At 33.7% G+C, this 25,585-nt stretch overlaps 1 protein-coding gene across 1 annotated transcript in view; it reads left to right on the forward strand.

The window, feature by feature from the left end:
* RFX6 (regulatory factor X6) overlaps positions 1-25,585 on the forward strand; it is a gene marked incomplete at both ends in the record, with an annotated part of 55,580 nt that overhangs the window by 25,060 nt on the left and 4,935 nt on the right. The window contains 10 exons of the mRNA XM_082669404.1: positions 10,933-11,040; positions 14,538-14,615; positions 14,737-14,850; positions 16,998-17,047; positions 19,406-19,565; positions 20,508-20,652; positions 21,628-21,737; positions 22,692-22,809; positions 24,271-24,393; positions 25,060-25,266. Of these exons, the coding sequence (XP_082525530.1) occupies positions 10,933-11,040; positions 14,538-14,615; positions 14,737-14,850; positions 16,998-17,047; positions 19,406-19,565; positions 20,508-20,652; positions 21,628-21,737; positions 22,692-22,809; positions 24,271-24,393; positions 25,060-25,266 (1,213 nt within the window). The remainder of the gene's footprint in view (positions 1-10,932; positions 11,041-14,537; positions 14,616-14,736; positions 14,851-16,997; positions 17,048-19,405; positions 19,566-20,507; positions 20,653-21,627; positions 21,738-22,691; positions 22,810-24,270; positions 24,394-25,059; positions 25,267-25,585) is intronic.

Below are 25,585 nucleotides of genomic sequence, written 5' to 3' on the forward strand. Positions count from 1 at the left end.
CACTGTGCACAAGGAGGCATGTATGAGGATGTTCATTGCAGTACTGTTTATAATTTCAGAATACCAAAAAATAAAAGTCTATTATGATATAGTGGGAAAATAAATTTTTATATATTCAATACAGGAAAATACTATACTGCTTTGGAAATGAGTGAATTGTAGCTATAAGAATCAAATTAGGTTCATCTCAAATACCTAAAGTTGTATGAAAAAAGCTCATTGAATGTAGAAAGATACATACTGCATGGTACCAGTTTTAAAGCAATAGTATATGTTATTTAAGAATATTTACATATGAGGTAAATTTTTAAAGGTTTGAATAATAATGATATAAACCAAATCCTGAACATTAATTATTCCTTATGGGGAGGGAAGGGAATAAGATTAGGGAGGGCTACAGAGGCTGCTTTAATATTTCAAATGTCTAATATATTGGGGCTTCCCTGGTGGCACAGTGGTTGAGAGTCTGCCTGCCGATGCAGGGGACACGGATTCGTGCCCCGGTTTGGGAAGATCTCAAGTGCCGCGGAGCGGCTGGGCCCGTGGGCCATGGCCACTGAGCCTGCGCGTCCGGAGCCTGGCTCCGTGGCGGGAGAGGCCACAACAGTGAGAGGCCCGCATACCGCAAAAAAAAAAAAAAAAAAAAAAAAGTCTAATATATTAATTGGGATGGTAAGTGCATGAGTATTTACTACTTTTTACCTATACCTTTTTTAAAGTTTTAAATAGTTCATAATATAAAAGCAAACAAAATCAACAGCAACAAAAGCAAAACAAAACATGTGAAGGAAATTAAGAGTAATTATCAGTCAGTGGTATGAATTTTGATTGTTTTAAATTTTTTATTCATAAATGTAGTGGTTCAGATTTCAAAAATGTCTTAGAGAAAGTCTCAGAATACTTTAATTCCCAGGAATAAAAAAACAAATGAAACCTAGTTTTAATACTTTGTCCTGGTCAAAGGAAGCCTTTCTTTTCCAAGTAGCTCTAGTATTGAAGTTGCCATTATTTCCTAGGGAATAAGTCCCTTGATTTCATACATTTCAACCAGGAAGTTTCCCTGATAGCTTGAGTTTCCTTCTCCTTAACATCAACCATTCATGGCCAGTTTAACAACTTTGTACCAAGATAAACAGCAAATCCTCCCTCCTTGGTATATGCTTTTCAAATATTTGTAGACTGTTATCATGCTCTCTTTTAGTCATCACTTAGCCAAACTGTGCAGCTTAAATCCTTTAATCTTTCCTCATAAATCAGACCCTCTTGTCTTCTAATCATATGTTTCTTTTCTGTAGGTTCCTTCTTGTTTTCTTTTGGAAATAAGATTCTTAATAGTTCAACCAAGAGTAGTGAAGTCATCAGTTGAGAGAAAAAAAAAAAAAAAAAAACCCAGACCTCCATAGCTGGTCTAAGATCTGGCCCCTCTTTTAGTGTAATTAAAATAGAAAATCTACTAGTGGAATTAAAATGATCATATTCTAATTTTTCCCAGCTTATCAATCTCTCCTTTCTTTTTGTGTTACATGTTCTAGACAGAATATTATTATTTGATTTATACCATGTACGCATTTGTTAACATATCCAAATTTAATTTCTGAATTTTTTCTTTAGGCACTCTTGCCCCCTGTTGATATTCCACACGTGTTGCTAGCTTCTGTTGCACAAAACTATAATTTATCAACATGAGAGTTTTAAATAAGAATTAAAGACATATACTCTGTTCCTTAAGTGTGTTTCCATAGCACGCTAACATTTTTATTGGGTAATGCATTATTTGTAACACATGCATACCCACACACACACACACACACAGAGTTTTTAAAATAAGCATAGGATGAAAACTCATGACCTACCTCATAGCTGAAGAGATAAGTTCTCTGTGTGCCCTCACCCCACTTCCCCCTCCCTACCAGAAATTACTGCGCTCCAGAATTTGGTGTTAATTACTCCTTTGTCTTTCCTTAAAGTTGATCACTTATGAATGTATACCATGAATATTAAACACTGTCGTGATGATTACACAACAATATGAATGTACTTAGTACCACTGAACTATATATTTAAAAATGATTAAAATAGTAAATATTATGTATCATTTATTACTGCCCAGTTTGTTATCACCAATATATTATTTATTATTTAGCCTACATAAAAATGGATTCATTTTTCCCTATGACTTTCTAGTTTCATTCAACATTAGGTTTTGTAATTCATCAATGTTAATAGGTGTAGTTCTAGTACCTTTTTTGTACTGCTAATATTCCATGGTATGAAAATATCACAGCACATTTATTCATTCCAGTTTGGGAGAATTTTTTCCTTTTTGCCTGAAAAACATTATTACTCGGAATGTTGTCCAGGTGCACATGTGCAGGAGTAGAATTTCGGGTCTTAGGATATACGTACTCATGTTTAACTTTACTAGTTAATATCAAGTTGTTTTCCAAAATGGTTGTATCAGTTTATGTCTCTCCAGCTGTGTGTGAGCATTCCTTTTGCTCCGTATTCTCAGGAACACTTGGCATTGAATGACATTTGAGTTTTTGCCAGTCCAATAGGTGTAAAATGGTATCTGTGGTTTTCACTTGAAAATTGTTTTTGATAACTACATCAAAATTATGAGCTTGAATATCCTTTGGGATTTTTATCGGTCACTTCTATTCTATGAAACGTTTATTCAGATCACATAATTTTTCTATTTAAAACTTTGGTTCAAATACTATATATTCTGGATACTAATATCCTGTAGGTTATGTGCTGTGAATTACTTCTCTCTGTTGGTGGCATGGCTCAACATTCTATAGTATCTTTTGATGAAGATCATTTTAAACCTTATGATTAGCATTTTTGTATCTTTTAAAAAAATCTATGTATAATCTAGATCATAAAAATATTTTTCTATTTATTCTTTGAACACAAGTCTTTATTTCAACCTGTAATTGATTTTTTGATTGTTTTTATTGTGGCAAAATATAATTAATATAAAATTTACTATCTTAATCATTTTAAGTACACATATAGTTCAGTGGTATTAAGTACATTCATATTATTGTGCAACCATCACCACCACCCATCTCCAGAACTTTTACTCTTGCAAAACTGAAAGGCTATACATATTAAAAAATAACTCCCCATCTCCCTTTCCCCCGGCCCTTGGAAACTAACATTCTATTTTTTGTCTCTATGATTATGACTACTCTAGGTACATCACATATGTGTAATCATACAGCATTTGTATTTCACTTGGCATAATGTCCTCAAGGTTCATCCATGTTGTAGCATATTTCAGAATTTCCTTCTTTTTTAAGCCTGAATGATATTCTATTGTACGTATATACAACATTTTGATTATCCATTCATCTCTCAGTGGATATTTGGATTGCTTCCATGGTTTAGCTGTTGTGAATAATGCTGCTATGAACATGGGTGTACAAATATTTCTTTGAGACCCTGCTTTCAATTCTTTGGGAGATACACCCAGAAGAGGAATTACTGCATCATATAGTAATTATATTTTTTATTTTTTGAGGAACCATCATACTGTTTTACACAGCACTATACCATTTTACATTCCCACCAACAGTGTACAAGGGTTCCAGTTTCTCTACCTACTTGCTAATTTTACATTCCCACCAACAGTGTACAAGGGTTCCAGTTTCTCTACCTACTTGCTAATACTTGTTATGTTCTGGTTTTGGTTTTTTTTTTTTTTTTTTAATACTAGCCATCCTAATGGGGATGAAGTGGTATCTCATTTTGATTTTGATTTGATTTTCCCTAATGATTGGTAATGTTGAACATCTTTCATGTGCTTATTGACTACTGGGATATCTTCTTTGGACAAATGTCTATTCAAGTCCTTTGTTCATTTTTGAATCAGGTTGGTTGGTTTTTTGTTAAGTTTTACAAGTTCTCTATATATTCTGAATATTAATCCCTTTTGAGATATTCAGTTTGTGAATTTTTTTCTCATTTCATAAATTGCCTTTTTACTCTGTTGATAGTGTCCTTTGACACACAAACATTTGTAATTTTTATGAAGTCCAATTTGTCTCATTTTGTTTTTATTGCCTGTGCCTTTGGTATCATATCCAAGAAATCTTTGCCAAGTCCAATGTTGTGAAGATTTTGCCCTGTTTGTTTCTGAGTTTCACATATTAAGTCTTATATCTGGGTCGTTGATCTATTTTGAGTTAATTTTTGTATGTGGTATTAGGTAAAGCTCTGTCTTTATTCTTTTATACATGGATGTTGAGTTTTACCAGCACCATTTGTTGAAAAGACTGTGCTTTCCCCATTGAATATTCTTGGCATCCTTGTCAAAATTTTTTGAGCATTTTTTGCAAGGGTTTATTTCTGAGCTCTCTATCCTAGTCCATTGATCTATATGCCTGTCTTTGTGTCAACACCACAGTTTTGATTGCTGTAGCTTTGTATCAATAGTAAGTTTTGAAATCAGGAAGTGTGAATCCTCCAACTTTGTCCTTTTTCAAGATTGTTTTTACTCCTTGGTGTATCTTGAGATTCCATATTAATTTTAGGATGGATTTTTCTATTTGTGCAAAAAACATCATTGGGATTTTGCATTGAATCTATATAGATTGCTTTGGGTAGTACTGGCATCTTAACAATAAGTTTTTCCATTTGTGAACACAGGATGTCTTTTCATTTATGTTTTCTTTAATTTCTTTGAGCAATGTTTTGTTGTTTTCATTGTACAAGTCTTTCATCTCCTTGGTTAAGTTAATTTTTATCTATTTTTGATGCTATTGTAAATGGAATTGTTTTCTTACTTTCTTTTTAAGATTGTTCATTGTTATATTATAGAAATGCAACTGATTTTTGTGTGTTGACTTCGTATCCTGCTACTTTGCTGAATTCATTTAACAGTTCTCACAGTTTGTGTGTGTGTGTGTGTGTGTGTGTGTGTGTGTGTAATCTTTAAAGTTTCCTACATACAAGATCATATCATCTACAAACAGAGATCATTTTACTTCTTCCTTTCCAATTTGGATGTTTGTTTTTTCTTACCTAATTTTTCTGGCTAGAACTTCTAGTTGAATAGAATTGGTGAAAATGAGCAGCTGTGCCTTATCCTTGTCTTAAAGGAAATGCTTTCAATCTTCCACCATTGAGTAAGATGTTTGCTGTGGGTTTTTAATATGACTTTTTAATATGTTGAGGTAGTTTCCTTCTATTCTTAGTTTGTTGAGTGTTTTTATTATGAAAGGGTGTCAAACTCTTTTTTTTAAGGGTGTCAAACTTTGTCAAATGCATCAATTGAGATAATCATGTGTTTAATTTTTCTTCATTCTGTTGATGTGGTGTATTACATTGATTGATTTTTGTGTTCTGAACCATCTCTACATTACAGGAGTAAATCTCACTTGGTCATGTTGTATAATCCTTTTAATATCCTGCTGAATTCGGTTTGCTAGTATTTTGCTGAGGATTTTTGTGTCAATGTTCATAAGATATTTTGGTCTGTAGTTTCCTTTTCTTGAAGTGTCTTTGTCTGACTTTGGTATCATGGTAATGCTGCCCTCATAGAATGAATTAAGAAGTGTTCCTTCCTCTTCAATTTTTTGGAAAACTAAGAAATATTGGTGTTATTTCTTCTTTATATGTTCGGTACAATTCACCAGTGAGGCCATCAGGTCCAGATCCATTCTTTTCTCAGGAGATTTTTGATTACTGATTCAATTTCCTTACTAGCTGTAGACTGATTCAGATATTCTGTTTCTTTGTGATTCAGTCTTGGTAGGATTTGTGTATCTATGAATTTATCGACTTCATCTAAGTTATCCAATTTGTTGATGTACAATTCTTCATAGTACTCTTTTAAAATCCTTTTATTTCAGTAGACACGGTTATCTTTTATTTTTTGTCTTAGTCATTTGAGTCTTCTCTCTTCTTTTTTAAAGTCAGTCTGCCTATGGGTTTGTCAATTTCAATCTCTTTGAAGAACAAACTTTTGGTTTCATTGATTTTCTTTATTGTTTTTCTACTATTTCATCTATCTCTGCTCAAATTTTATTATTTCCTTCTCTCTACCCATTTGGGTTTAGTGTGTTCTTTTTCAAATTACTTAAGTTGTAAATGTAGGTTGTTGATTTGACATCTTTCTTATTTTTTCCCTTAGTACTAATTTTGCTGCATCCTGTAAGTTTTCTTGTGTCATGTTTCCATTTTCATTCATCTCTAAATGTTTTTTAATTGCCTTTATGATTTTTCCTTTGATCTATTGGTTGTTTAAGAGTATGTTTAATTTTGTCAAGTTTGTTAATTTTTCCAGTTTTCCTTCTGTCATCCCACTGTGATCAGAGAAGATACTTTGTATGATCTCTATCTTTTAAAATTTATTGAAATTTAATTTATGGCCAATATACATGGTGTCTCCTGGAAGATGTTATATGTTCACTTGTGAAAAATGTGTATTCTGTTGTTCAATAGAGTGTTCTGCTTATGTCTATAGATCTAGTTGGTTTATTGTGCTGCTCAAGTCCTCTATTTCCTTACTTATCTTCAGTCTTGTTGTTCTGTGCATAACTGAGGGTGGGGTATCAACATCTCCAACTGTTATTGTAGAACTATTTCTCCCTTTAATACTGTCATTTTTTTCCTTCATATATTTTGATGGTCTGTAATAGGTGTGTAAATATTTATAATTATTATATCTTCTTGATTTATTGAACCTTTTGTTAGTATATAATGTCCTTCTTTATCTTCTATAATATTTTGGGACTTAAAGTCTATTTTATATGATATTAGAGTAGCCCCTCACCACCTCGTTTTCTTTTGGTTTCATTTGCATGGAATAGCTTTTGCCAATGTTTCACTTTCAACCTATTTGTGTCTTTGGATCTAAAGTGAGTCTCTTGTAAACAGCACAAAACTGGATAATTTTTTTTTAAATCTATCTGCCAATGACTTTTTTTTGATTGATTGGAGAATTTAATCCATTTACATTTAAAGTAGTTACTGATAGGGAGTGACTTCCTTCTGTCATTTTGCTATTTGTTTTCTATAAGCCTTAGAGCAGTTTTACTCCTCATTTCCTGCATTACTGTTCTTTTTTGTTTAGTTGATTTTTTGTAGTGAGCCATTTTAATTCCCTTCTCATTTGCTTTGCTGTACCTTATATAACTATTTTCTTATTGGTTACCATGGGGATTACATTTAACATCCTAAATTATAACACTGTAATTTGAATTTATACCAGCTTAACTTCAATAATATACAAGACTCTGCTCCTTTACAGCTCTGTCTCTCTTTCAGTTACTGATGTCACAAAATTAGATCTTTACAAATTGTGTGTCCAAAAATATACAATAATAGTTTTTTAAAATAATGCATTAGTCTTTAAATTTTGTAGAAAACAAAATGTGGAGTTACAAACCAAAGGTACAATAATATTAGCTTTTATACTAATAACTGTTTTTAAAAAATGTCTCTTAAATTATGTAGAAAACAGAAAGTAGACTTACAACTGTTGTTACAATAATACTAGTTTTATAATTGCCCATGTATTTTCCTTTACTAAGATCTTTATTTTTTTGTATGACTTCAAGCTACTGTCTAGTGTCCTTTCATTTTAACCCATAGGACTCCCTTCAGCATTGCCTGTAGAACAAGTCTAGTAGTAACAAACTCACTCAGCTTTTATTTATCTGCAAATGTCTTGATTCCTCCTTCACTTCTGAAAAACAGTTTTGTCAAGTATAGGATTTTTGGTTGACAATTTATTTCTCGTAGCAGTTGGAATATGTCATTCTGTAATTCAAAGTTTCTGCTGAGAAATCCACTGATAATCTTATTGAGTATCCCTTGTAGGTGATGAGTTACTTCTTTTGCTTCTTTCAAGATTCTCTCTTTGTCTTTGTCTTTTGAAAATTTGATTATAATGTGTCTTGCTGTACATCTTTTTGAGTTCATCCTAACTGGACCTTATTAAGCTTCTTGGATGTTTATATTCATGTTTTTCATCAAACTTGGGATGTTTTGAGCCATTATTTTTTCAAATAATCTCTCTGCTCCCCCTCCTTTTCCTCTGGGATTCCCACAATGTGTATGTTGGTCTGCTTGTTAATCTCCCATGGGTCCCTTAGATTCGGTTTACTTTTCTTACATTTTTTTCTTTCTGTTTCTCATTCAATAATTTCCATTATCCTTTTTTCAAATTCTCTGATTCTTTCTTCTACCTACTCAAATATACCTTTGAATCCCTCTGATAAATTTTTAATTTAAGTTATTGTACTTTTCAGCTCTAGAATTTCTTTTTAGATTTTCTATCCCTTTACTGATATTTCAACTTTATTTTAATATTTGTTATTATTTTATACAGTATCTTTTCATTGTATGTTCTTAATATTTGTTTCTTGATTTTAGAAATTCAGTTGACTTTTTCATTGATTTTGTATTCAGCAACGTTGCTGAAAATCTCTCTTGTTAACTGTAACAATTTTTGTGCAGTTTGCTTTAGTTTTCAGTGTAATTAACCAACTCAGTTGCAAATAATGCTAGTTTTGTTTCTTCCTTTTCAATATTTAATCTTTCATCACTTTCTCTGGTCTTACTGCTCAGGCTATAACTCATACAATGTTGAATAAAAGATAGGACAGTAGGAAACTTTATCTTATTCGTGTTTTTTAAGAGAATGTTTATAGTATTTTACCATTGAGGATGATATTTGCTGTGGGTTTTTGATAAATATTTTTTGAATGATTAAAGAGTTTTCCTCTGTTTCTAGCATGGAGGAGGGGAGAGAGAAAGAGAAAGAGGGGGAGAGGGAGAAAAAGTAGTGAATGGTAGATGGATTTTAAACAAATGCTTTTTCTGCATCCATTGAGATGGTTATGTAATATATATAATTCTCATTTTTTTTCTGTTAATGTGATCAATTTAAACCTAAGGTGGCCATGATCACTCTTATAGATTGCTGGATTTGGTTTGCTAATATTTTGTCTGGTACTGTTTCAAGTATGATATTAAGCAAGATTGGCCTATAATTTTTCTTCCTTTTCTGTCCTTGTCCAATTCTGGCATAAAAGTTTTTAAATGAATTGGGAAGTGGTTCTTCTTTTTCACTGTATGGAAAAAATCTTTTCAGTTTGAAATGATTTGTTTCCTGAATGTTTGAGAAAATTCATCTGTTAAATCTCCTGGGCCAGTTTTTTCCTTTGTAGAAAGATTTTTGATTACTAATTATATTTGTTTCATGGAAATGAGGCTATTCTCATATTCCTAACTTTAATACACCATGTACATTATGTATTGTCATTTTTGGTTTCTATTTCTTTGTCTCTCTTTTCCAATCTCACCAAATTATGCTAAATTAAACATGATATTCCACCCAAGAGAAAAGGTATAAGAAAAAGGTGTAAGCTTTCCTAAAGTTAGAATTTAGGTGCATTTTTTAATGTTTATCAAATGTTATTTTCATATTTTGCCATATCACTTCCTTCCAGATTAAATTCTTTATTTTCTTGCATTTTATTATTTTTCCCTATTCATTGACAGTACCATTCTTTGTCGGCACAATGATAATTGATGCTCATAAATGACAACCCAAAGCAATTAAAAATCTTTGAAGCATATCTTGAATTAAGACTGATTTAATTTGTATCAACCATGCTATTATCTCAGTTTATGATATTTATGTAGTAGTTCTTTATTAATTTCTTTAAAATTATTTAATCAGAATAATCCTTTTCTATCCATACTTGAAAATAAAGATTAACAAGGCTAAAAACTAAAACCTAACCTGAAAGTAATGAAATTCTACTGCACTTTTAGTATAAAATTTGTGTGAAAGTATATATCAAATCAGTCAATAAGAAATTGGTGTTTAAGGACTCAAAAGTCCCCCCAACTTCTTTCTGATTTATCATGATAATTCCGTAAGAGTCTACAAATGTTGGGAATGATAAGACAGGGTAGGGACCCAATCTACCTATGTAAGTAATAAAGCTTTTGTCTAGTAAACATCTTCAGTATGACAAAGACACACAAAGAAACACAAAAACTCGAGAAGCAAATGTAGGAAAACTATGAGAAAGAATGAAATTTGGTTCTTGCCAGGAACACTTTACTTCCTTTACCATATTCACAATTTTATTCTTTGCCAAACTTTTTACTAGAATCCAATTTGTTAAAGTTTTGTTTGTGGAGAAGGAACAATCAGTTGTGACCTGGGAGACTGATTTGCTAAGGCTCTGGTTCCGTCATGAATATGCGTTCTCTCTTTCTGTGTGTGTTCCTTGTAGGTACATTAGCACTGCAGTATTATATGTTACTTATTTGTCATTTTTTCTAATTTTCTGAAAACTACCAGAGGTATGCTTTCCCCAAAGGATTCAAAAGAAGAACAAATATCTGAATTTGGCAGGGGGAAGAAGATTGAGATGGGAAAATCCAGAGTACTAGTTTGGGACTCCAATTACAATTTTACCATTAATTATCTCTGAGGTTGGATAAATTAATTAACTTATTATCATCTCATTTATTTAATCCATAAATGATTTGGTAATCCATAAGTAAATTTGGCAATTTCTGATCCTTTCATATTAAAATAATTTCAGTAGTCTAAAAATAGATCTTTCAAAACTTATGTCACTAACAAATGTAAACTTGTGAACTAAAATTAAATTTCTAAAAGTTGTGAAAAATGGCAAGTGTCTAAAACTAAAATCCAAAGTATAAGAAAAATATCCAGACTGTGAAACTATTTATGATTTGGCAACAGTAATTCTGCTGAAATGTCTAGTTTATTCAGTTATTTGATCTAATAAACAGTTACCCAAATCTCCTAACTTGTCATGGTTTGCAGGATGAAAAAGAATGAAATTTTGTAAGGTTCTATTTTGTTAGAATTGTATTTTGGAGTCAAACAATTGATAATGATTTATTTCTTTTCATTTTTCTAAATTATAGGGTGGCTTCACTCGTAAATATTCGCTTAGCTCAAAAACTGGAACACTTCTTCCAGAATTCCCCAGTGCTCAACACCTTGTGTACCAAGGATGCATTTCTAAGGACAAGGTATCAATTAAAGATACTTCTCTATTGATTTTCTGATATGTTGGTTCCATATCTCAATTTACTGGGAATCTCATGGCACTCGCAGGAAATAGAAATCTACATAATCAAACATAATTGACTGATTTATAGGAGGGACAAACATTTACTAACATCGATTAAAGACTTTCCAATTAATTATTTACCATCCCCATGATAGTACATAATCAGAAGGTGGTAAAATAAACCTGTAAAGACTAAAGATTATTTTTATTTAAAACTCAGTATCAAGGAAGAAAATACTAGAATGTGTCTATCACATGCAATTTCTTTAATTATAAGCGTTATATTTTCTATATTTTCTAGTTCTATTTAATTTCAGTAACTGGTCATCAAGCACTTCTCTAGGACAGAATTTGTTCCTAGCACTGAGGGGGAAATGCCTGGATGAATGCAAGGACCCCACTGGAAGATTCCAAAGATTCCTCTCCATTGTAAAACTGTGCTCTGTTGCAAAATTTGTTGCAAATTAAGGTAGAAACAGTTTCATAAAATTCAGTTTATAAATAAACTTTCAGTGCTTACGTAGTAAAGTCTAAAGCTAAATCCTCCTCTATTTCTGAACTTCTAGAGTCATTTGCTGGCTATCTGCTGACTAATAGTAGGATCCATTATTAAATCAGGGCATAAAATTTCTACATTCTTCTTTCCATTAACGTTCATTTTTTATTAGCATTTGAGGAAAACATCTTTCATAGTAAGTTTAAGTCAGTTCATATTTTGAGGTGCAAAGATAGAGGAATATGATTAACAATGTCCACCTGTATTACTTTAGTAATGGGCTTTTGTAGAAACTAGAAATAAAAATGACACATTGATAAAAAGGTCTATTGATAGATAAGTAGAGATGCACAGCAACTTCCAGTGTTCATTCTAATGACAGACTTACTCTCCCAGTTAAGAACAGGCAAAATATAGAAGATAATTCTCAGATGCTGATTCAAGTCTCCTGGAGTGTGTCCACTTCCTACTATTCTCCTCTCCCATCACATTCCTCAAGGTTATCACATCGTTTTTTTAACCATATAGAAATAATGTGTGATTTTATGACTTCAGATTTGAGACACCTCCAGTAGGTGTTAACATGTGGTAATTTGTGGGGGAACTTGTGGAAGTCTGTGGGACCTCGGGGAACACAGTTCTTTGGGGAAGGGTATTGTTGGCTCACCTTTGTGGAGAGGATAGCTTACGTACAAACATATCAAGAAGATGTTTACTGTGTAAATATACCAGGTGAGGAGGGTAGATGGAGACAGTAACAAAGAAAAAAAAGAGAAGTGAAGAATACGTTCCAATAGTTTATTTCAGCTTCTCTGCTAGCTTCCAAGGACTTCCTTACCTGCCAACTTGAAAACTGGTCTGTAGGTAATTTCTCATTCAGTATTCAAGACACTTAAATAACCCCTGGTTTCTAAATTCATTCCCAGTCGTCCCCATCATGAGCTCCAGGGACTAATACTCTTTGTCCCTTGAGGACATCTGGGCCCTGCCTTTTACCTTCTTAGCCAGTAGCCAGGTTCCCCAGGTAAGTTGTCAGTTTAGAAGGATGGGTGGGGCTGAAGCTAAGCACTTTAAGCACCTACTTTCTTGAGGCAGGAAGGATGGAGACTTCCTAGGGATAAGCTGACCCCAGTGCGGGGTGCTGGCTGAAGGTGAGAGGCCTGCTTTCTGCCCCCATCACAGTGTCACTGAGGGCAGTTGCCACCCTTCCCCCACTTGCTCACTGACCTTACTAGAGCCAAGCCTTGCCTCTGCTCCTACTCTCTGTAATGTGGTGTCTATTCTCAGAAAATTGAGCAAAAGTATGTTTATAAAGACTGCAAAGTATGCTACAGTGAAAATTTATTGTCCTAAGACTATGTAAATATTAAATAAAATATCAGTTATAAGATTTAAATTTTTTGATGATTTGTGTATAGGAGAAAAAATTTTGACACAAATAAATGGAAATACTTGTGAAGATAAAAGTTTACTTGTACTTTAGTAGGTTTCAGGGATCAAAGGGTTAATTTTGGACAAGAATTATGAATTCCTTTCTATCTTTCATGCTGTCCTTATCCTCATTTTAGAAATATGTCTTGGCAACCTATCTAAAAATATAAAATCGTTGCTTAAAGTAAAGAGCATGTCTCATTTGCATCAGTGGTGACATGTCCTGCCAGAGGTGTGTAGTCGGCATACCTCCTTGGAAGTAGATTGGTAATCTGCATGTCATCGTTATACAGCTTTGCGCTAAACCACAAAGATATGTGCTGTCGCTGGGCTGCAGGGACAAAGGTTGGAGAGCAAAGAGTAGGGGCAGGACACCCCCATCATCATGACCACCCTAGATACTATGAAGGTAAAAATAGCTAACAACTGTAAGTTTCTTAACATGAATTATGGATTACTCCAACCACTCTCATGTGTTATTTAGTCCTCATAACAACCTGACTAGATATTTACTGTTATTATGATCTCCATTTTATAGATGAAGAAATTAAAACACATAAATGTCAAGTAGTTTGCCCAGTATCACGTAGCAGATTAGAGCTAGCATTCAAATCCAGGTATCCTGCAGGAAAAGCTCACACCTCTAACCTCTAAGCCTGTTCCTGTTCACATAGAACACACAACCTGTAACAGGTAGGAATATTTCTAGCTTATGAAATAAAGATGTTTTGAATATGAATATTGTTAGTTTGCCAGAATATTATCAAGTTCGAATCCATTGCATATTTTAAAATATGTTTAAAACTTTCTATCTCTGCAATACAAACATCAGTGTAACATGGAAATAAAGAATTTTCATAACAGACATTTAATGTTCAAATCTTTTTTTGGTCAGCAAGTCATTTGATATTATTACTAATTTTAGGTAAAGTGGTAAAGTCTTATACTTCATACCAGGAAAATTGTTCCATGTGCGTCATATCTCATTTAATCTTCTTTAACACCTTATGAGTGATATGTTATTACTACCTTACTTGAAGATATAAAGCTTGGGGTCAGAGACAAAGCAACCCGTGCAAAACAGTGCAGTGGAGCTGACGCTCAGTGTTAGCTGACTCCACAGGAAACCACTGCACCACACTACCCAAGCACCTACTTAATAAAACTGTGTGAAGATTTGATGTATTTTACCATTTTACATTTATTTCTCCAATCAAAGGTAATTTTTTTATTAAGCAGAAAACTACAATGTTGCTTTGGCCCATAGTTTCCTGAACATCAGCTTTTTCATCATTCTTATCACACTGTCCTGCAGTTGTCCATTTGCTTGCCTTTCTCCCTTCACAAGGCAGTATGCTCCTTAAAATAAGAATTGTGCCTTTATTTTTGGTTCCTCGGATTGCGCACATGCTTGGTACATAGCATGAACTTTAAAAATGTGTTTGAATATATGAACAAATGAATGCATGAACAAAATGAAGGCAGCACTGAAAGGGTGCTTTTGTTAAGATTTTTCTTCCTTGAAATAGGTTGATACCCTAATAATGATGTACAAAACTCACTGCCAGTGCATCCTGGACAATGCAATAAATGGAAACTTTGAGGAGGTAAGAGTGACAGAGAATGCTTTGCTGACTATATTATGTAAACGTTCTTGTCCTGTTTTCATATGAGTTCATGTTAAGGAAAATGTTAATATTAATGTACATACGCTTTGCTCTCAACTAGATCCAGCATTTCTTATTACACTTTTGGCAAGGAATGCCTGATCATCTTCTTCCCCTGCTTGAAAACCCTGTTATCATTGACATTTTCTGTGTTTGTGACTCAATTCTTTATAAGGTAAGCTCCTTAGGATGTCAAACATGAACCATATATTTCTTTAAAAAACATTCCATCTAAATTTTTGCCATATATTTTCAATAAATTTGTTATTTCTGGCTGGAGATACACTACTAATTATTTTTCTGATGAGAAAGCAAGCAGTTTAATAGTATATATTTAATAGTGAATGTATTTTAATATAAATTTTCATTAAGTAAAACAAAATCAGTTTCTGTTTACAGCTAAGAATGATTCTAAATGTGACATACTTCCATAAAAACTTAGTTAACTTTTATTAACTGTTTAAGGTGTTTTCAGAGTAAATAACTTAATGGCTTTTTCACAGTATCAGTGTTTTGGGGAAAGCAGAATTAAGCACTCTTATGGGACTAATAACTTGAAAAATTTGGAAATCTCTAGCGTTAATGCATTAATGACCAATTCTGTTCTTAAGCCAAATAAGAGTCCCCAAGTGTCTACAGAAGGATCACGAGGATATCGTAAACAGATAGGAGCTGGTTGGCCATCTAGCCCGCCATTCAGCGGGGAAGAGGGTGAAGCTAATTCCTCCAACAGTCTGTTCCCTAGTTAAAGCAGACACAGGTCCAAGCTGAGGAAGAAAACTGTACTGCAATCTGGGTATTTTAAAGTGAGTTTGTCTACATTAACCTCCTAAATTGTCAGAAGGAAAAACAAAAGCTTTCCTTTAAGAACATAATTTGAGTAAGCAAGAAAACCCAAGCTGGAGTCCTGTTAAGTATTTAGGAAGTAAAATCCTTCTAAGTTAGTTGCTGCTGTTTCGTTCTCAACTTTGCAGAGAAGTGAAGCAGAAGCTAGATAAACTCAGTCCAGAAGCAACTTTGCACATCAAGAACTGTAGGTGGGCTTGAACCAGGATGAGGGAGCCCATATTTTCATCCTCTGTTCTGTTCTTCCTCATCGCAGTATAAGAAAATAGAGTCTCTACCTTTAGTTCAAGCTAAAGCTGAAGAAGGACAAAGGAGAGCAAGGATTGTCTCATTTTTCTGGGTCAAATAAGAATATCATCATTTAGAGAGAAAGGGTTTAGTTTGCACTAACAGATTGTCTGAAGTGTTTAAGACATGAGGAAGTAACCAGAAAGGGGAAAGAAGGTGGTTCTAAGAGTAGGTATAAGAAAAGACCTGGACTCGTGCACACACATTTACCAGCATCAAGGTAAAGCTGTTTTGGACTGTCATTCAACACCTCCAAGAAATATTCTTAAAGCATAACTTCCCCCCCACCACAAATGGTCTATTTCTTTGAGTCCAACACAAAAGTCCAGAGTTTAAGTACCGTTACGTGCACAAAGTTTTTCCTCCTCCTGGTGGACCCAGGGAGGCACAGTGAGCAGTGTAATATGAACTTCTGTAAGATCTTCATCCCATCCCTAGAAAGTGGTCAGCTTTTAGTCCATAGACCTGTACATGATTGCCAAGGCCAGTTCATTGGTAACTAGCATACTGGGCATATACAATACTGTCTCTTGTTTTAGTGTTTCATATACACGGACTACATGTGCATTTTGCTGGTAAGCTGCACAAGCCTTTGTAGATGAGTATCTACTCACGTTTTGAAATATCCAAGGGGACCTCTTGGTCCTCTTCTCCAGGCTGGCGCACTCAGTTTATGAGCCAGCCTAGGGGATCTGTACTGTTCATATCCTATCTTGTTTCCCACCTCCTTTATTTATCATAGTTTTTCCTGAGCTGGGATCAGTCAGCACTAATTTTTTCTTTTTTTCTTTTTACTAGTTCTCATCAAGGTCCTACTCACCATATCACCCATATTTAAGGTTCAGTCTAGCTCTTTATTTTCAGTGTTCTTTATGTTCCAATAATTAGCTCTCTGTACCCAGTACATTCGTGTCACCTGCTTAACTAGCACTGCAGTGCTTCTATATACCCCCACTCCCTTTGCCTTTTACACACACACACACACACACACACACACACACACACACACAAACACACATACACAGCTTACATATATACATGCATTTTAGAGATAAAAGTATAACTTTGAGAAATGAGTTAACATATTATTCTCTAGAAAGCTAGGAATAAAAAGTAATTGACAAAGAGTAAATGTGTTTCTATAGAAATACTAAGGATTTATGTTAACTCTCTTTTGCTGTGATTAAGGTTCTAACAGATGTACTCATTCCTGCAACAATGCAAGAAATGCCTGAAAGGTAGGTTCAGTCAATAAAATATGATAGTTGCTTGTATAGGGTTTAACCTTATACATTATAGTAAAGCAAAACATTAAGTAGAAATTCATTCATTTACCAATATTATTTTCCTATTCCTGCCCCTTTGTATGAGCTATAAGAGATGTGCCTCAATTTTTATATTCAAACCTCAATGAACAAAATTGATGGAACAATCCTGAAATCCCTTTAATTTGAGAGCTGCTCACGTGAGAAATAAATATTTAAGTGTAGTTGACCTTTAGGTTACTGAGGAAGCTCTTCAATGGAAACTGGCTAGAGGGAGATGAATGGGGATAATTGATGGAAAATAATCACAATAATAAAACTATAAGGAAAATTATTTTATATTTATTATAACTTTGATCTTAATTGCCAAAATTAGAAAGTAGCATAATGGAATTACCACCTTCTTTTAACAAAGGAATAAGATCTAAAATTGAAATGATGCCTGAAGATTTTTCACAAAGTCTTTTCCTATTGTTCTGATGTGAGAACAATAGGAACTTGGAAAAAAAGCCAATTTTTAAAAAACGAATTCTAGTAAAGTAATGAAATTTATTTTAGTATTTTGGGGCACAAATACATATAGGGTGAGCATAGTTGGTTCTCAATAAATACATGATGATTGATAAAACAATCTTTATTTTTGATTTACCTTTTCCTCTAGACTGGTTTATTTATTTAAATAATAATTGATATTGGCCTGGTCAATAGTTTCTTTTAATTATTAATATGTTGTCTTTAAACATCTAGCCTGAGCTCTGAGTTAGGTACACTTAACACTTCTGTGTCACAGCAAAATGGCTATGCTTACATAGTGACAGGCATTCAGCCGTGTAACTAATAGTAATAATAGCTGACTTTTATTAAACACAGTGTGGGATTTGAGACTTACATAAATTATTTCACTTAGCCTGAGAAGTACTATTTATGTATTTATCTCTTAGGTATGCAGGTAGTTCATATTCATTTAGAAAATGAAAAACACGCATAAATGCATTTTAAAAATCACTCATATAAAATAAAACTTAAAAAATCACTCATTGTCTTACCACATTTTTAATGTCTTAGGTTATTATTGTATCTCACAGACTTTTTTCTAGGAATGTTAAAAATGGAATTATAGTACACATACTATTGCAGTATACTATGAAAATCTTTCCATATCAACAAATATAGATTAGCATTTTTTAAATGATTGATTGCATAGAAATCCAGCATCTGAAAAATACTATACTTTATTTAACCAATTCCTTATCATTGAACAATTGGATTATTTTAAAACAACTTGTCAGACTATTCTAAAGTAACTGTTATGATCCAAATTCACAAAGAGGAACCTGGGAGTACAAAGAAATTAATTTGCCCAGAGTCAGCTGATTTTTAAGAAGCAGAACCTAGGTTTTAATTGAGGTCTGTTTAACTCCAAACTCTGCCTATTTTTTTCCTGTACTATATCACTGCTCCCCAACATATGCCCCATCCTAAATATATTTAGATCTGTTTTGTTGAGATGTAATATGTAGACTGTTGATGGATTTTATAAATTTTTGTATGTTTTCATAAGATATACACAACCAACCTTTGCAATTTTCTAAATGGGGTCCTCTAATTAGTATGTTTGTGGTAATTTGTTCTACAGTTATATTTGGATTATAAGAATGTGTTACTAGAAACAAATATGAAATACCTGAAATGGCATTATGATCCCTATGCGTGTCTCTCAGTAGCCAAAATATGCAAAATCAAGTGCACGCTTACCTTTCCCCAGAAATATTTTATAGAAAATGATTGAATTATGAATTAATATTAATAATAAAGTATGTCTTATTGGTCACTTTCTGCCTGCCAAGTTTTAACCTGAACACTTTCCATGAATTATTTCATGTAATCCTCATAATAATCCTGTGACATGGATACTATTCTTTCTTTCTTTTTTATTTTTTTGATGTGGACCATTTTTAAAGTCTTTATTGAACTTGTTACAATATTGCTTCTGTTTTATGTTTTGGTTTTTTGGCCACGAGGCATGTGGGATCTTAGCTCCCCGACCAGGGAATGAACCCGCAGCCCCTGCACTGGAAGGTGAAGTCTTAACCACTGGATGCCAGGGAATTCCCTGGATACCATTCTTATTCCTATTAACAGATGAGGAAATTGGACCTTCAGGAGACTGAGTGTTTTGACCGAGATGATAAATGGCAGACCTAGGCTGACTTCAGTCATGTTCTTGGAATCAAAACATAATAATATACCTCCATTAAACTGCATTTATTTAATGCATTTTGAACTACTTAGCATTTAATAGAGTTTTTTGTTCTTTGGGGGTTTTTGTAGCTTATTAGCAGACATAAGAAATTTTGCTAAAAATTGGGAACAATGGGTTGTTTCATCCTTGGAAAATTTGCCAGAAGCTCTAACTGACAAGAAAATACCTATTGTGCGAAGATTTGTATCATCTCTGAAACGACAAACATCTTTCTTACATCTTGCACAGGTACGTTGGTAAGCTGAGGGTATTTGAGTCACCAAATAAAAAATGAATCATCTGATAGCAAAGATTGGGGAACTTTCAGAGATTGGAGACTAAGTAGACAGCAATTAAATGCAACATGAGATCCTAGAGTGAATGCTAGAACAGAAAAAGGACATTAGTGGGAAAGCTGATGAAATTCGGTAGTTTAGTTTAGTTAGTTTAGTTACTAATATTGTACCAGCGTTACTAGTATTGTACCTGATTTTGATAATATACAATGGTTATGTAAGATGATGACATTAGGAGAAGCTGGATAGAGTATGTGAAAATACTCTGCACTACTTTTGCAACTTTTTTGTAAATTTTAAATTATTTCAAAATAGAAAGTAAAAAAAGAAAAAAAAACTTTTGAATGAAACGTAAAATGTAAAACTCTTATTTGCCAGATGAATTCAATTAATAAATGAATCCAATTAATAAAATTAATAGGTTATGGGGAATGAGCCCGTGTGATGTTGTGAAACCCACAACACATTTTAAACTACCTCTAATTTAGTTCTCTTAAATAGGGAGAAAAAAGTAATTCTTAAATTAGAGTTACATGTTTGTATATTGTTAAAATATACTTGCCCTCTCCTCAAATGATCCTTTGCTTTATGAAGGTTTCTAGCCCCCTGAATTTTGACAGACTAGCTTGGGATAGTTCCAGATAAGAAATTTAACGTTGTGAAATTCTTATTTTATGACCACGGGTAAAAAGAATTATTTTCTTATTCCGAAAATAGTTTTCAAACCTTTAACAGAGATGATCGTGAATCTCAGCTACTGCTTTTAGTTTTAAAATAAAAAAAGAGTTATTTATGATACTTTTCTCTCAAGGAACTATTTCTCTAGAAGCTAAAATTTTCTTTTGATGGAGGATCAGTGATATAATTTACTGTCTTTTTTACTTTCTTTATGGAGATTGCCAGACCAGCTCTCTTTGACCAGCATGTCGTGAATTCTATGGTATCTGACATTGAAAAGGTTGACTTGAATAGTATTGGATCTCAGGCCCTTCTCACCATTTCGGGCAGCACAGACACTGAATCTGATATCTACACTGAATGTAAGTTTTCTCTTTTTGTTTAGGGCAGGTCATCTATAATTTCATTGCCTAGAAATAGTCCATATAGAAAAAACCTGGGAATAATCAAAACAGTTTTGAGTTTTGTGAGTTTTCTTCCATTTTTATATTACATGCATAGGCATTTCCATGCGTTTTGTACTCTTGGCATCATATGGTGTGTAATGCATACCAAAATGATATCTCAATGCAATACTGTTTTTCAAAGCTGAAATGCCCTGCTTAGGTTTGGACAATCTGACAGAATTTACCAAGCCAGTACGTGTGACCGGTTCCATTTCCCAGGGATAACGACCCACTGTTTCCCCCATCATTTCTCTCTGAAAACACCAAAAAATGCAGCCTCCTATAGGCTACAGCACACTGCTCTCTGGGGACAGTCTAACCTCAGTCCTGCTTTCTGTTTCTTAACATAAAATTATATTACCCTTTGGGATTCAGTAAACCTCAAACTCTTTAATAAAATGATAGTCCTTAACTGCCCCTTTAACTTTTACCTGATAAAAGATTATTTATTTAAGTGGCTCAATTCTGCAGGGCAGAATTTAATTTTTGCTAAAGATAAAGGATATTTCAGAAAGCAGGAAATCAACAAGTCTAGCTTAGTTCAGTCATTAGGTTTCAACTAACCTGTTGCATTTAATGAAAACATTGCATTCAAAATGAATAATCATCTCTACTGACAACAATTCTTCCCTAGTATATAGTATATAAACCTGCATTTCAATATATACCAAAACATAGACACTTATGATTAAAATTTTGAAGAGTAAAGAACTAAGGAATTTTTGTTAGTTTCCAGGATACGAAAATAACTTCTTTAACACATTTAATTTAATCTACCTGTCTTGCCCTTTTCTTCTATAAAATTATTAATGATTTCTACTTTTAGGTTTCCTCTTGGGTTCAAAGTAGTGTGCAATATTCTTCTTTTTTTTTTTCCTTTTTACATGGTAGATGACTCTATCACAGTGTTCCAAGAACTGAAAGATCTCCTTAAGAAGAATGCCACTGTGGAGGCTTTTATTGAATGGTTGGATACTGTGGTAGAGCAGAGAGTTATTAAGGTATTTTTCAATGACATATTCAGAAAATAAAATTTTGTTAATAGTAAATGCTAAACTGGCTGTAATTTCTTGAATGGTGGGGGATGGTGATAGGCTGTGTGTAATAATACTTTGAAAAGCTTTTGAAACCCTAGGAATAAGGGAAGTCAAATATCAGGATTAGAAATATGGCAGATTTGAGAGCACTGGGCACAGTTGCAATTCTATTTGTCGCTTTTTGACAGACTACAAGACACTATTCCTTCCCTATCAGTCAATAAGGTTACAGCTGTGTAACGTCAGTAGTGAAAGATAAACTTAGAAACTGGAAAGAGCTGGCCCTTTTCTTAAAAAGCACGTTTTCACAAAAGCTGACAGAAGATATGGTTTTAAGTATTTACATTTTTTAATTCCAGGAGCTCAGTATTTTGTGTTTTCATGTGGTTTCTTCAACTCTTTCGGTTAACCTTCAAGTCATCCATCATGAAACAAGGCCATAAGAACAAATATATCCATCACCAGTTGGTGTTAGCCATTCCATATCAAGGAAACTAGTTATAGTGTAGGGACTTTTTTTCTCCTGGAAGGAAAACAGATGATCATTCAGGACCAGAGAAGTCAGAGTTAATCATTCACAGAAATATATAACCCTTCCTTCATACTTCGCCTTCTGCTTTTTTTAAAGCTCTGTCAAAGGAAAATTAAGAGAGAAAATATTTTGTAAATTATTTCATTTCGTTGTCCAATTTATTAGGTAACAAAACCATATAGAATAAAGACCTATTAACCTGAAAAATGATGGCAAAGCCATATGAAAATTAAAATCCCTAGACACATCATTTTATTTGATAAAATAAATGGCATGCCCTGTCAGTCTGTCCGTTTGTCAGTTTTTCTACCTCTTGATCTTACATAGGAAGCATGTAATAATGAAATGACAGATTCTATAGTTTCATTTTGTTCCTTTACTTTTAGACCAGCAAACAAAATGGAAGATCATTAAAGAAGAGGGCTCAAGACTTTCTGCTAAAGTGGAGCTTTTTTGGTGCTCGAGTAATGCATAATCTCACCTTGAACAATGCATCTAGCTTTGGTATCTTATGTGCTTTATAAAACTCTTCTTAGATGAATTATATCTTTCATGCCTCAGTCACATTTCCTATCAGTTTTTAAGCATGTGGCACTGTCATTTCTCAAATTGGACTCTTGAGCCCGTGGAGAATGGTCGGTTTTAGCCTGGGTTTTGTAGTCAGACCACTTGCAGAGTTAAATCCTAACACTGCTTCTCTTCGGCTTGGCTTAACCCGAGTTAGGCTGCTCATTGTAGAAATGGGAGACTATTTCTTTCATTGGGTTATAGAGGCACTTGAGTGACGTGATATATATAAAAATATATTGCCAGGACCTGGAAAACACAATAAATAGCAGCTATGACCATGACACTCCATCAGTGCTTCGATAAATTTTCTCTGTTAAACAAGCAAATAAACAATAATTAATACGTTATTTTCCAAAACTGCTATTCATTGAAATATGGCAAATGTTTGCATCTTTTCCAGGAACCTACCCTCATAGTTGTATTCCAAGAATCCAAGACCAGCTTAGAAGACATGCTGTCATATGTTTTTGAACCATCTATCCTGATCTATACAACTTATGAAACAATTGAGTCGTTAGCTTTTTCAAAAATCGAATACCTTCTTTTTCCTAAAATTTCTGAGATTCTTAGTTTGTAGTTATAACGCTATCTCCTGGACAGTACCTCCACATGTAGTAGTTGCATTTTGAGAAATCCTCGCATTATAAAATAGGTTACAGTTAACTAAATTGGTTTATTTAATTTTTAACAGAATTAGATAAAATCAGTGAACTTGTATTGAGGGATGAACAAAATATATTGTCTATGATTTGAAATATGTTGCTTATATTTAAGGTTTCTTGAATTATACAATATTTAAACCTGACCTTATTATGAAAAAAGACTTTTGTTGGAAAATCTGTTGAACAGTGAAAAGCAGTTTGAGGTTTTCCAGGACATCTTCCACATGAAAATTACTTTTCTCCTTTTTTTTCAAATGAAAGAGCATTTTGTTTCAGGCTAGAAAGACATCTTCTTACTTGATACTTTTTTCAGACCATGTTGGCTATTGTCTAATTATTTAGTACAAAGTAAACAGAAATAGAGCAGAGTAGAGCTCATTCTCCCCAGGTTAAAGCTTATCACACTCCAATGTGTGCCCTCTTAAAGCATAAAGCATGTCTCACTTTCATCCGAATTTTCCTTTGATGTAATTAGTGGTCAAAGAGCTGGCAGGACAGTACACACAGTGAGCTGGGCAGGCGGTACACAAAAAGATTAGAGACCCAAGTTAAGCATGTTGGTCTTAGCAGGTCATTTAAAGTCCAACAAGTATTTGTTTATTTCAGTTGCTCCTTGTAAAGTGTTTCGAGATGGTCACAAAGATAACTTGACTTCTCTCTTTCTCTTTCCTTCTCTTTCTCTCCCTCATTTCATTTCACAATGCCCTCTCCCCATTCCCTATCCATAAACAAGGTTCTTTCCATTTGATCCGAATGCTTCTTGATGAATACATTCTGCTGGCCATGGAGACCCAGTTTAATAATGACAAAGAGCAGGAGTTACAGAATTTACTGGACAAGTATATGAAGAATTCAGGTGATTTAAAATGTATATCTTGTTTTGCATATGTCTTTGTTGAAACCTAAGTTCAAGAATTTGTAAGCACACTTGTTAAATGGATTTATAACAGTCTCAGATTTTACCCCCAAAATGTCACTACTAACACAGGTTACTAACACTAAGAGAGCCCTATTTTTTCTTTCCTCCATTGGTATATAGAGTAGTCAAGGTACTTTACTGGAAACCCTGAAGAATACAAATCAATATTCTTAACTTCTGAGAACTCAGATAATATTGGACAAGTGACAATAATACAAAAATAACTAGAATTTAAGACAGCACATGTGGTATACCACCTTATAAATGGCGTAGAGATGAGTTCTATAGGAATTTAAAGAAGGAGGGACACAATATATTTGGGATGTGATGACTTGCATTTTGAAGGCTGTTCACTACAGAGTGGATTATTTAGTGCCCTGAAGAACACACCTACATCCACAAATATACAATTAACAAAAACCAGCACCACTGCCAACACCAAAGATCTGCCAGTCTTATTTCCCATGGAAAACACTTCTCAGGAATTTCTAGATTTATGACACAACCCTAGAACATTTTCAGTTTTTTTTTTTTTTAACTTGGGCTTATCCACTAAGAACATGGCAATGATATTAGCTTTCCTATTTAAAAAAATCTTTCCAGATGCAAGTAAAGCTGCCTTCACTGCTTCTCCGAGTTCATGCTTTCTGGCCAACCGTAATAAAGGGAGCACTGTTCCCAGCGATACCGTGAAGAATGAAAGCCATGTGGAAACAACCTATCTTCCTCTATCATCCAGTCAACCTGGAGGCTTAACCTCTGCTCTGCACCCATTCCCTGCTGGGAACACAGACAACATGCCGCTCACTGGTAGGCTATGAAACAACCAAGAAAACCTCATAGGCTTCAATATGTCTCACAGGAAACTATTCCTTTGTTTTCTTAAAGCTGGTAAACTCCAGGCATTTCAAGAATAAAAAGGCTTCTCTTCACTGACTTATAACAAAGCTTTATAATATTTTTGTGATTTTCAACATTTGTCATTCACATTTTTATCAATACCATTTTTAAGATAGGTATCACATTTTAACATACTCTCTTAGTTATCTCAGAGGTCCCAATAATTGGTTATTTTCATTTAGTGGAAGAAAAAAATAGATTAGGTGTTCACAAAATCATTAAAATGCTT

Source organism: Grampus griseus (genome assembly GCF_964374135.1).
Source record: "Grampus griseus genome assembly, chromosome: 13".
Lineage (NCBI taxonomy): Eukaryota > Metazoa > Chordata > Mammalia > Artiodactyla > Delphinidae > Grampus > Grampus griseus.